This window comes from Nestor notabilis, unplaced genomic scaffold (assembly GCF_000696875.1).
Source record: "Nestor notabilis isolate BGI_N333 unplaced genomic scaffold, ASM69687v1 scaffold3196, whole genome shotgun sequence".
Taxonomy (NCBI): Eukaryota; Metazoa; Chordata; class Aves; order Psittaciformes; family Psittacidae; genus Nestor; species Nestor notabilis.
The window spans coordinates 58299-71886 of NW_009933130.1; the positions used below are offsets into that span (position 1 = coordinate 58299).

Here is a 13588-nt window from a genome sequence, read left to right on the forward strand (position 1 = left end):
ACCAGCTCCCTAGTACTGAGGAGTAACACTTCTCCTTCAGTAACAGCATTGCTCCCCAAAAGACAAAGCCAGTCTTCTAAATATCAGAGCTGCATCTGTGCAAGTGAGTGAGTTCTGATCTATGCTATTAAAGAGAAGATACAAAGTTATTTAAATAGACTTTTAAATGAGAAGATAAATGTCATTTGAATATGTTCTCCTTTTGCTGCAAGGGCACACTGCACTGAAGGAACGATAAGTGAGGATACAGCCCCCTCTCCTGTGAGTCTCTACAAAATCACACATTGCTGATGTTCCTGAGCATCACAGAGTGCAACTGGCAGTGAGCATGCTGTGACAAACCCATCAACTGTGAATGTGAACTCGGTCTAGAGGAGGTTTTGAAGTTAATAGTGTTGTGAATTGTTGTTCACAAACACATTTAAATAGCAGCAGGGCTCATTTGACAAATTGCAATGTATTAATTTTTGCAGTGTGTTTTATTCCATAATAATGGCAGCAGAAGAAAACCCCTTAAGCAGGATGAGAACAAGAGCAGAAGCCATCTGCTTGAGCCCTGCAGGACAGGAGCTGTATGTAGTGTATCTCCTGACCTGCAAGAGGACCAGCATAAGGAAAGCTGCAGGTTTTCCTTGGCGTCACCTTCTCTATACTTCATTGGCAGCAATCACAGTAGTTCTGACATAAAGCATACACAGGCTGTGCAGGTATTTCACTCCATGGCAATGAGTCAAACGTTAGGAGCTATTTCCCACCCAAGTTTGATAAAGCCATAAAATCGATGAGTATCTGGAGTCCAGAGGGATCCATCATCTCAACTCCACAGAGGCAAGGAGCAAGATGGGCATGTAACAGCAGTATGGGAATGATAGAAATGCCATCCTGAGGGGAGGACCCGGCTCCTGGATGCTTGGCCTGGGGCAGAACCATGTGGCTACTCAAAATGTCTCTTTAAGAAGTGGTTTGCTGTGCCTCTGGTCACCAGTGCTCCTGCTGCAGCTGGAATTTAATCCTGCAGGAGCACACACCTCCCTTGCGGAGTCACCTTGGCTCATGGTAGGACTCGAGTCCGCAGGAGGCAGCTGATTGCATTTTCCAGCCACTCCTCCTTTACATATTTACACATCAAACAGTGTCCAAGAAGCGGAGGGTTGCTGTGGGCTTGTTTGGTTTGATTAGATTCTTATTGAGAAAAGCTTCAAGAAAATAATGTCCCCAAGAATTTGGAGGGGAAGGAGCAAGGAACAATCGCAGCAAACAGCTGGTGGCTGCACATCTGAGCCAGCCAAGGAGGAGAAATGTGGGAGAAAAGAGTTATTCCAGGCTGGAGTGCAAAGCAGTTCCAGAACAAAACACAAACAAAACTCCCTCAAATCTATTTCTGGGCAAGCAGGCTGCGTTTCATTCTCACCCTTGTACAAGTCATCTGCATGGATCAGGGCTCCTGCTGAGCCCTTCTGGAGCGCTCAGCAGGCTCTGACCACCACGTTGTGAGTGGAGATTGTGCTGAAGCAAAAGTTAATTCAAAAATGGGGGGAATAAAACCTCCTGCAGCACTTTGCCTTTCTCCTTTGTCCCAAAGTTTCTCTCCTATACTCCCTTACAGCTCTTCCAGCAAATATTGCTTTGGGTTCCAGCTGCTCTAGTCAATTGAAATTACCTTCCCTCGTGGAGTCCTTGATCCCAAAGCTCTTGTGTTGCGTATATATGAGAAATGCAGGATTAAGTGCTAGAAACAGCCTGTACCATAAGCAGCAGTAATTCACAGGCTCCTTATGAATTCCCTCTCTCCAGGGCAAGGACTGGAATAAAAAGGGGTGCACGGAGAATTCACATGTGTTGCCATGTGCTCCTTGTTAGGTCGGTGAGGTGACCAGTTACAGCTCACTTTGTTGCTGAGGAGAATTAGCTCCAGAGCACTTCATGATACACATGTTGCCCTACTCTGCAGTCAGGCCAGCTCTTCATATTTGGGTTAAAATCAAAGGCAAAAGGAGTTCTGTGCCTGACCTTCTTTGGCTTGCAAGAGATGAGTTGATATCAAAGGAGTCCCCAGTGATCTCTATAAAAGTTGATAAATATGCAGTGATCCATGTGAACAATAACCCTAACCCTCAACCAGACCCAGAAATAGTCTGGAGAGGGAAATGAGCCTTTGGGATGAGGTTAATACATTTGGGCTATGCCACTTCAGAGAAAAAAAGAGCTCTTGGATCTCAACTACAGCCAGTTAAAGCCAGACTCCCACAGCCTTTTGGGCATGGAAGGGCCACTAAAACCTCTAAGGTGGACACTGTTGCACTGTAAGAAACATAAATGCCATTGGATTATTAGTGCAACACAACTGATGCTTGGGGTAAAGGACTGAGCCAGATATGAGAAGCAGGGCTCTATAAAATGATCTACCTTCACCTTGCCTGCACACTTCTGTATCCTGCCAGGACTGGTTTACTTTGTGTATCACATCCATCTCCTGCACAGCTCCTTGGGGGATGAGCCAGTCAGGAAAAGTCAAAATAGAAAATCTAACTTTCCACCTCCTGGGCCAGCCAAGCAAACTAGAAAGGTCAAAATAAAGCACAGCCTGTCTCCATCCAACCGCTGGTCCAGTGGGTTCCTCCTTGCTTTGCTTTCCTCAAGGGCTGTGGCCAGTGCTTGGGGTGGGCAGGACACACGGCTGAGAAGGGCAAAGAGATACAGCCCCCAGTCTATCCTTCAGGTCTTATTTACCAGACACGGGTAGGAAAGAAATGCCTGGCTCCTCCTGGGGGATGTAAGAAAGAAAAGATATAGCAGCACGAACAGACTGCAATGGGCCTTTCCAGCACACAGTTATTAGCAAATAGGGAAGACTTTTCCCAGCAACATCATGCAAACCCTGCCACTTGCAGCTCCACGGTCCAGCCTCTGTGTGCTCCCAAGAGAGCCCCTGATGACAAACTCAGATGAGCTATTTTCATGCTGTTGGAAGTAGCCAAAGTGATTTCTGGAAGAGGATGGTGGGGTCCTGCTGGAGTGTACCCGAGAACTCCGGAGCATTCAGCTCACGTCCCTGCGGAGCAGCAACCTCCCTCTGACAGCCCTTAAAACCAGAGGCCTGGGGGGAAGGCAGAAAGGGGCAGCATGTGGCTTCCACGCTGCAGGTAGAGGAGCTGTTGGGTTTCTCTTCTGAAAAGCAGGCAAAGGGGGCAGAGACAGACATCCTGGAGAAGAGCCTGCTCTGCTGAAAACCAACCAGTTCATCACGATGCGTTTGCTTGTGAACTCTATTTACTAACAAGTATCAGATGGGGGGAGAGAGATGAGAGGAAACACTTTTTTCCCCCCAAAGCTTGGCTGCATTGGGGTTGAATGACAGCTCTATAAAGGTGGTACAGGAGTGGAAAAGAGCCTTTGTCCTACAAGGTGAAGATAGGCACATCCAGAAGTGGCCAAGGTCAGGAGAAGCAGCAGCAAGCTGCACTGCCATTTTAACATCATTCCCTGTAGGATAGGTTGAGTGCCCTATGATTTCTCTTAATATCTGCTCATACAGCATCCAGCTGCATGGCTACTCGTCCATTCCCTTCCACCCTGCTGGCATTCCCAGCCTGGAACAGTGGGTGACAATGGAGCAGCGGGGTGTGTGCACTAGAGATTAGGCAGGCGACCGATAATCGGTGCCTGTGATTCTATTCCTGGCCGTGGGATTGACTCCTGGGGAGATTCTGGCCACTCATTTCATCTTGGCATCTGCTTCCTCCGAGGTCCCGTGGGGACAGTGCTGTGCCCCCACTCCACAGCCACCTCGTGAGCAGTGCTGCACAGAGTAGAACAGAATGGAACAAACCCCCCCGACCAGAAGGAGCTGGGATCAAACACAATGTTGTGTTCAGCCTGAAACAAAAGTTTTGGTTTCAGGTTAACTCCTTTATTTTCTTTCTTTCCTTTTAACAAAAGAAAGAAAAACAACCAAAATACCCAAACCACTGAGATCACTCCTAAGAACACAAAGTGGGGAGATTACACTCGGGGAGATTTCATCCTCTTTTTCCCATACTGTTTCCCAGTCCAAACTTAGGTCCTGTGTTTCTAATCCACCTTAGAGATACTCACCCAGCCCAACTTGCAGAGCTGATATTGCCATTAAGTACTGTACAAACATGAGATGAAAGACACTAAAGTGCAAAGCCTTTTTGCTTTGGGGAAACAGAAAAGGATAAATAGAAAACAAGTTGCCACTCTATCAATAGTTTTAATGAAGCCTCACAGCCAGCAAAGGACATAGGGTTGACTAAATGCTCCACTGGACCACTCTGTTATTTTAATGATGTGCTTAATGTGAAAAGATTTTTGAAACCCAGTTGAAATGGTAGAGGAGAAGGTACATAAAGAGCAGGTCAGTCAGAGGGCACTAAAGTAAAGCAAAGTTCTCGAAGAAAGACAAGGAAACTTTCCATGGGCTGTCCTCTATATTTGGACACCCCTTTAGGGGACAAGTTGCAACCCCAGAATAACATCTGCAATGAATTTAGAGATAGGAGAGTCTCCTGCAGCAGAGGTGATGCCAGAGGGTAAATGTCCCAATCCCTGTGCACATTCTTGGCTCCTAATGCCACAAACTAGAGATAACACTAGCAAGTGAGGTGAGATTTACATAATGCTGATCAATTTGAAATGTACAGTAAGCAGAACTGCTTTTTGATTGCATTTCACAGTGCAGCAGCAGTGAGGTCTTTAGTTATTCAGGTCAGCTCTCACACCAGCAATTGCACCTCTGCAAAGTGAGTTGGGGATACAATCACACTTCAAGCCAGAGAGGACAAAAACCCATTTATTTCGACACATTTAAAGCCATCTGAACATTGTGTGATCCAAATGCAGCCAGAGATGAGAAAGCTTTCAAGGTTTGTTTGGCTTCTGCTTGAGAAAACTCAGCCTGGGGATGGTGGTGGCAGAGGGATGGAGGTGGAGGCTGAACTGAGGCAAGTCTGCAGGCAGGGGGATGTGCTTCAGGTCAGGAACGAGGGGTATTTAAAGATGACCTCTCCTGTAGCAGGCAGGATTGGTGGCTGGGCACAAGGTGTTTGTATTCATACCCCAAGCCTTTCCCACACCTAAACATGAGCAAAGATAAAAGAGTTTGTGCATAATCCCCTGTGCTGCTTAGTAAGCAAACATGAAAGAGAAAGCAAAGCACTGCTTGGAGGAGGGAGAGTGTTATCTGAGAAATACACTACTAGGGTACCTTAGATAATCACTGCCTTTAGGCTAAAAACTCCTCATCACACTAAGTTGGAGCTTTTTTGCTGGTAGGACTGCTGCAGATGAGAGCCCACTGAGCTGCATACACAGTTATAGGCTGAACAGATCTAAAAGGTCAGAACCCATCACAGAAATCAGTGAACTTGCTTCAATCACTGATGGAGGCAACTTCTGTAAAGAGGACTTGGCCCAGAGGCGGGCAAAGTGAATAGAGAGCCTTCCGTTGCCTTCTGGAGGCATGGTAAGAGGTAAAATGGCCATAACAGCACACAGAGATAGAATCATAGACTCATGGAATGGTTTGGGTTGGGAAGGACTTTAAAGCTCATCCAGTTCCAACCTCCTGCCATAGGTAGGGACAGCTTCCACTAGGCCAGGCTGCTCCAAGCCCCATCCAGCCCGGCCTGTGAAGGAAAAGATGGGGAGGCTTAGCCAGCCCCTCAGGTATTAGAAAAGAATTGCCTAAGCCTCATACATAATAATTATTTCAATTGATGAATCATTTTGACTCATTTTAGGTCTCAAGTAATATTTAATGATGCTGTGCAGTAAAGTAACTGTGGAATTAAGAATTCATTCGTCACTCGTGTATGTTCTTATTGGAATTAAGTTAAAATTGTGATTTCTTTTTTAGAAGGATAATTTAAATGACAGTCAATGTGTTCATCACTTCACCACAAGTATAGAAAAATCTCCTAATCCTAAAAGACTGCAACCAAACCTTGCCCCCCCTTCACACACACAACCCCCCCCAAACGTAACTGTCTCCCTCCCCAAGTGCATAAAGCTTTGTTCTTACAGCCCAGAAAACACAACACTTGAGTAACCTTTCACATAACACTTGAGTAACCTCTCACACTGAACTTAGAGTCTTGTTCTCCAAGTGAAAATCACGCTTTTGAGGTCAGCCCAGACATGCCAAACACAGGATTTGAGCCTGGAAAGAAAAATGTCCAAGATAATGAAAAATGTGCTTCTCTCTCCAGGGAGTTTTACAGAATTACTTTTATGATCAGAAATAATTTACTGATGGGAAATGAGATGCCAGTTACGAGGAAATTCAACATTAGTCCCAGCAATTTGTCCTCTGAATTGCTCTCAAATCTCCAAGCACTCAGTCAGCAGCAGTACATTGCTTAACCCAAGCAATGCAGTGCAGGAAACCCTGTGTCCATCCTACACATGGGGATGAGTTTGAGAGACCTGAAGTGCTCTCCTATCTGCTCCCTTCCTCATCTTCTCCTTCACAAAAAGCCAACCCCTCTCCCTGGGTGAAGGGAATAAGGAGTGATCTTTGGAGACTGATAGAACATCATCTGGAAGCAGACATGGAAACAAGTCTCAACCAAAGGAGATCAAAAAGGAACACAAGAGCAAAACCAAGCCAGGCCTGACATTTGGGGCTTTCAAGTGAAATGTTAGTCAGGACCTAATGAAGGTTCTTCAAAGCAGCTGATGTTTTACTTAGTAGTATACTAAGTATACTACTAAGATACTGTGGGAGTTTGGATATGGCTGAACCAGCCGCAGTCAGTACTCCCCCTGAGTGCTGGAGAAGGAAATGCTGATGTGTCTTCAAGCAAAGATGAGGTCAGAAGATCTTTCAGAGTCTGACCTGGCAGCCATGAGAAATGGCAAGTGAGGATCCCACCAACACATGGGACCAGCCTGGTCAGTCCTCTTGCAGAAGCAGAGGGCTGGAAGGGGAAAAAAAGCTATTAGGAAAGAAGTGGGGAAGGGCTGAAGATTGATGAGGTGGGCAGTGGCTCATGGTTACAGATCTGGGGCCTCCTTGACAGCAGAAAAAATAAGTGAACCCAAAAAATAGAAATCTAATCTACATTCACTTCCCAACTTGTCAAAAGCCCTCAGTGCAAAGCAGTCCCACTTGGCTGCACAGAGGTGTCCACAGAGGGACCCCGACCAATAAATCTGTTTGATTTCCTGTTAGGAGAAGCAGACAAAGAGATATGGCCAGGGATGGGCAGAGCTGTCTGCATAAGGGAAGAGCCTGTGCTTTCACCCCCAACTCAAACCCACCCTTGCTGAGGTTAGGAAAAGTTCAGTTCACTTTGGGGATTTTTCAGCATTATTCCTCATCTTTGCGTGTTCCCGTGGGAGCTGGAAGGAGATGGGACAAAACATTCCTTTCCTGCTGGCAACAAGCAGCCCTCAAAGTGTCACACACAAGTTTGCTCTTCAGAGATTTCCAGTCCAAGGGTGTGATCTTGCAACCCCTCCAGATGTGAATAATGCAGTGACATTTCTAATGGTGAGAATTCCTTGGCATGACTCTACAAGTGTTTTCTCCCCACCACTTCTTCCTTGCTTTCTTCACCCCTTCATCCAGAGCACAGTACACATGAACAGAATAGGAAAGCAAAGTTTTCAGATCAAAAGAGACTCTTTTTTCCCAGCACCCCGCGGAGAACCTGCACAATGGTAACAGCACTGCAGAACCACAGCTGCGTGATAAGGTTCCTCTCAGGAGCTGACATCACAAGCCAAATGCTGTTTTGCCCACAGTTTGTAGACTAAAAGCCTGATCCTGCAGTCCCTGACCAATTGGTGGTTCATGGCATCAATCTTCCAGAAGGATAGCAGGTCCATGATACTGCTGGAAAGCAATCAGGATGAATGTGGTAGTATTCCAGTGTATTTTCTGAAACACCATAATATGCATTTGAGCAGGGCCCCTTCCAGTGTCTAAAGGGGCTACAAGAAACCTGGAGAGGGGCTTTGGACAAGGGCCTGTAGGGACACGGACAAGGGGAATGGCTTTAACCTGCCAGAGGGGAGATTGAGATGAGCTCTGAGGCAGAAGCTCTTCCCTGTGAGGGTGCTGAGGCGCTGGCACAGGGTGCCCAGAGAAGTTGTGGCTGCCCCATCCCTGGCAGTGTTCAAGGCCAGGTTGGACACAGGGGCTTGGAGCAACCTGCTCTAGTGGAAGGTGTCCCTGCCTGGGGCAAGGGGTTGGAACTGGAGGAGCTTTAAGGTCCCTTCCACCCAAACCAGGCTGGGATTCTACGTTTCTGCCAATGTACACGTTCAGCACTGCTGGTAATTCCCCTACAACTTCTCCTTACTAAATCACTGCTTAGTGACAACAGCAGGAAGTGTTGAAACCTTTAACAGAAACAGGACCATGACCATGATGTAAATTTGCTCATTTGCATTTATTGTTTTGCCTTTTTTCTTTCTTTCTTTCTTTAGAGAGGCCCAAAATCTATGAAAAGGAAACTGACTTTGATAAGATTGAGCGGGTGGAGCTAAGAAGCAAACACAAAATCCAGTGCACTGTAAGTGGGAATCCTGACCCGAAGATCGAGTGGAAGTGGCAGCCCTGCAGCCTCACAGACACGCTGTAAGTGGACATTCCTATGGGTGAACATGGTGCAGAACAGTTTGGTAGTTTCACGTCAGTTTTGTCTTACTTATCTTAGTTCAAAATCACAAGCAGTGAATCCCCACCTAAAGACGTCAGGGGTTATGAACCCAGCAGACATCGAGTTGTGTATCATCTTCTTGGAGTTACAAGCACCTTTGGTATTATCAGAATTGTGTCAAGTAAGTTTAAAGTGACTAAAGATCAGGCTTGAATTTTCTTCAACTTGACCAGCAATGTCCCTCTGACTTACCATGATCTCTTCTCACACCTCCTTGATGCAGCCTATACGGCTGACAAGGAAAAAACCAGATAGGTGCTTTCTGCATAGAGGTAACACTCTTATTTCCCCTGCAAGAGCTACAGTCAGACAAACCTGCTGAAGGCTTGGCTTCAGTTAGGTGCCATATGGAATTTATGCCACTTCCTAAGGGCTGTCTTCACTAGTGCACACTGAGCAGGGGCTCCTCCAGCAGCATCTGTGTTCAGAAGCTGGAAGCAGTAACAAGGCCTTAACACCTCACTGAGGGCCCTTCCTGGCTCAAGTCTGGAGGCAGCCTGAGGTGTGGAGACACAGAAGCAAGTCACTGGGTCAAAACTGTCACAGAGAGGAGTGAAGCAAGATAAAACACACAATGCCTTTTGAGATTTGCCATATACAAGTAGACGACTTCTCTGCCTATATGAGCAGAGTGAGGTTTTGGGTGAGGTCTGAATGCTTCCCCTGGTACCCCCAAGAGACACGAAGGAGGCATGTATAACAATTCTGATTGCACTTCAACACTTCCCTGCAATGAGGGGGCTGAAGTCAGGTTTTCCATCCATAAAACAATGAAGGCAGGTCTAGGAAGCAAGAGAGAAAATTCCTGGATGGTTCTTTATTTTCTCAATGCTGTCAATGGCAAAAATCACAAGAAGTTCCCTTCCCACGTGCTCTGTAGCAGCAGTTGCAGTGATGTTGGGTGACCCAGTCTCAGGGTGGGTCTAAAACGTGACCTTGTGTCCTTCCCCAAGGGAAGTACCTGGTGGGTAGTTACACAGCTCCTGCAGTAACCCAGCAGCAGAGAGCTGTAGGCTTAGGATGGGCTGTTGGCATCGCAGCTCAGCAGAAGGCACAAGCTGCTGCTCCAGAGTTCAGTAAGAGCAGAATGGAAACACCAGAAGGAACCAGGTTATGCATTCTGCAGGAAAGCCACAGGGATGACCTGAAATCTTTTCCAGACCTTTCTGTCTAGGGAGAGGGAATTGGTCATGAGTGCTGAATTAAGGCAGATTTGAACAAGTGACCTGGTGGCAAAAGACCTCATATAACCCTTGTTCCAGCTCTCTGATCTTATCAAGTTAAACACAATTGCAAAGTGGTGTCCACCTCTCCTGGCCTCCGGGGCAGCCTTATCTTTTTCCAGCAGAAGCTGTAGGAGGATTCCTGTGGGAAATGACACAGACCCCATTTCCTTCTGTTGTCTCACTTCCTCTCTCTCTCTCTTTCTCTCCCCCTCCTCACAGCACACTTTGAATCCCAGAACACTATCATTGTTCCTTAGAGCTGTGATGTGATTTGCTTCCTCTGATTTTTTCTCCTTCATCCTCAAGGCAGAATTGTGCCTTGCAGGAAGTCACTCAAGACATCTTTTAATTAGGCTCTTTGGAGACCTACAAACCCTCCCTTGACCCAGGGTGTTGCCCATGTGTCTTGTGTGGACTTGGCAAAGGCATGGCTGATTTATGGAGCAGTTTTCTGCAGCATCAGCCCTTGGTCATCACATATAAAAATCCCTGCTCATATTAACTCCTATAATCCCAATCTGCTGTGGGGGGCTCAGAAGCTGCTGGGACCAGCCATGGGAAGTGCAGGGCCCCTGCTAAGGCAGAGGAAACCATAAGGACACCTTCCTGTTGTGCACCACCATGACTTGTGCAAGGTGCATTTGCAGCTGGTTGTGGAACTGAACTCACCTTGACTTCACTAACTTGCCATCCCAGAGTCACAGTTTGTAACCTCTAGCCCTGATGGCCTGGAACTGAGAGGAAACAGTCTCAAGTTGTCCCAGAGGAGGTTTAATGAGATATTAGGAAACATTTCTTCATCAAAAGGGTTGTCAAGTGCTGGAACAGGCTGTGCAGGGCAGTGGTGGAGCCACCAATCCCTGGGGGTGTTTAGAAGATGTGTGGATGTGGCACTGAGGGACATGGTTTAGTGCTGGGGTAACAGTTGGACTCAATGATCTTAAAGGTCTTTTCCAACTGAACTATTCTATGATTCTATGAACTGTCAACTTTAAAATGAGAGCCCTCCTTGAGCTGCAGCACCCTCAGCCAGGAGCACTGCTGAAGCCTTGGTGCTCTCAAGCATAAGGTGGCCTGTGCCTCTGCCAGTTATTCCAAGGGTTGTAGTTACAGAAGAAGGAAAAGCCTTTTGCCTTGGATGATGCAGAAACCTTTCTGCAGACATGCTACATACACTGCTCTTTGCCCACAATTAGAAATGAAGATTGATCACTGCCTGACAGATGGCTGTCTGCTGGGAATATGCAATATCAAAGGAGCTATCGTTATCCCAGTGTTTATCCATTCTCCTCCCTCACCTCACATGGGAAAGCTGAGCAGACACAGACACACTCGGTGACATTCACCTCCCCACACTTCCGACTGACTGGCATTTTGAATCCTGAAATGCACTGCAAGTGCTAGGAGAGCACTTCCAAAGCCACAGCTGCGCTGAGCTGGAGTGAAACTCCCACCAGCCACATTCAACCCACAGGATTTCGTTATTCCCTGGTTTCCGTTTTCAGTCTCCGGGAGGTTTGGGGGTTTCCTTGTTGGTCACATATTGATCCTTGTCCACCTCTGTCAAGGTGCTTCATAAGTAGATTTGAAATGTGATGAAGGAATGCAGCAGTTTCACAAACAGGGTTCAATCTCCAGCAGCAAGAGCTTTTAAGAGCCAAGACTCTTGTCTAAGAGTGACATCCTCTGTCTTTAATGGTGCCTCCCTGGGTTACCTTCTGTGAGTTGGGTTCTTGAATTCTACCTTTGCTTTTCCACCCCCAGATGCATCCCCGAAGGGCAAAAACTGGTGGTTCAGGAGAACACGGTCGTAGGCAACAAGATCAGAAGCATTGAGAACATCACCCTGAAGCACGGGGACAAACGAAAGGTATGTGCCTGGTGGGAGCCTGGGCAGTGATGTCATGGAATAGCAGAGGGGCCGGAGCTGCCCCGCGCTTCCCAAGCTGCCGAGGGCTGTTGCGTGCTTCACATTCCACAGCCCTGTGATCACTCTCAGATCCCTGCTGTTTACAGTGCTGGCATTCTGGCAATGATGTCACATGCCCTGGTTAAAAGTCTCCAAAGACTTTTGGGTCAACCTCCTCTCTGTCTCCCTCAGTCTTGAGGAAGTGTAATGGTGGTGCAGGGCAGGGGGGGTCCTGTGAAGTGTATGCAACTGATAAGGACCAAGAGTTCATTTCAATGCTTAGCATTAGAGAGCACTTGCTGCTGCCCGGCCTTGCCTCTCTCCCAGTAGCAGGAGTTCAACAGCTATGGGATTTAAGAGGCCTACGACAGTCTCATTCGCAGCCTGGAATTGTCAGTGTTTCTTTACCCATTCGGGCTGCCAACCAAGTCACCAAGACAATGAAGGTGGGAAGATCTCCTTTCTTCTACACTTCTCTGCCCGCTTCCTCTTCCAACCAGCACTGGGAGCACACTTACTGCATGAACTGCAATGATCCCAGCGACCAATTACCTGTTAAATGCCTCCTGGGTACCTTTGGTGATGTGGTCTTTGATGTGGTGAAAGGCCAGGTTGGACACAGGGGCTTGGAGGAACCTGCTCTAGTGGAAGGTGTCCCTGCCCGTGGCAGGGGTTGGAACTGGAGGAGCTCCCTTCCAACACAAACCATCCTGTGGTTCTATGATTCTGTGATAATCCTTGAGAAATGGCTGCATCTGTTCTGGTACAGTCACAGACTTTTGCCATGCCCTGGAGAAGATGCTGTGGTCTGGCTCAGACAGTTGTTTTATCCCTGTTGGTCTTACAGAGGTTTGTGGCTTTAGGAGTGGTTTTGACGTAGATGCTCCAGATAGTTTAGTGCCTATTCCTGCAAGGTGCTGAATGCTGCAGCCTGTATCCTGGTGTACCTTTAAGTATATGATAATTCCTGGGCTACTCTCATGCTTAAAGTTAAGCACAAAGCTAAAGTGCTCTTCTGGATTGGGTCCAGCCTAAATCAGCATCTGGCAGGATCAGTGCCTTAACCATCTGCTCTTTCTCAGGGAGCTTTCCAGCTCTGAACATAATCTAAACCAGAGCTTGGAAAACATGGAGGTTGGGCTGGGAAGGAGAAAATCACTGCTCACATTTCACTGCTGAGCTTTCCCCTCGCCGCAAGATATTTATAAATTGGATTGATTTATATGGCACAGCACCCCTTAGCCCTGGTTTTAGTGTATTCTCTAAGAGTATTAGAAGCACGTCCCTACAAAGTGCTAATTACTTGTAAAAATAGGGGTTGGTGACATGTACCTGCAGAGTTTCTTCCTTTGCTAAGACCTTCTGGTTGCTGCATGGGCTGGCAAGAGTTTTGTGGCTCTCAGGACTACTCTTTGTCTCTGTCTAAATACACGATCTGGTGGTGTCCAGGAGCTTAGTCTATATCTGATGATCAGTCTTAAAGTTATGTTAGTCCCCATATGAAAGTGAAGGGTTTCACAATTGCTGTGTCTCTTGGGACAGTGAGACACCTCCACCACCTAAAATTAGAACCTTTGGTTTATGCATATGTGCAGCACTCACACTTCTTCCTTTATCAATTTTGCTGAGGATGCAACTGGGTGAAAGTTTAGTTCTGGTTAGGGGACTTAGGATGAGATTTGGCTGCAGTCTCTGAATGAGGTGTTTTAGGAGTGACACGGAGCTCATGGATCCAGTAGGCCATTCCAAACACATCCTTAGTC

At 47.0% G+C, this 13588-nt stretch overlaps 1 protein-coding gene across 1 annotated transcript in view; it reads left to right on the forward strand.

Annotated features, from left to right (window-relative positions):
* LOC104407420 (vascular endothelial growth factor receptor kdr-like) overlaps positions 1 to 13588 on the forward strand; it is a gene marked incomplete at its 5' end in the record, with an annotated part of 83869 nt that overhangs the window by 26426 nt on the left and 43855 nt on the right. The window contains 2 exon segments of the mRNA XM_010016700.1: positions 8458 to 8608; positions 11681 to 11786. Of these exon segments, the coding sequence (XP_010015002.1) occupies positions 8458 to 8608; positions 11681 to 11786 (257 nt within the window).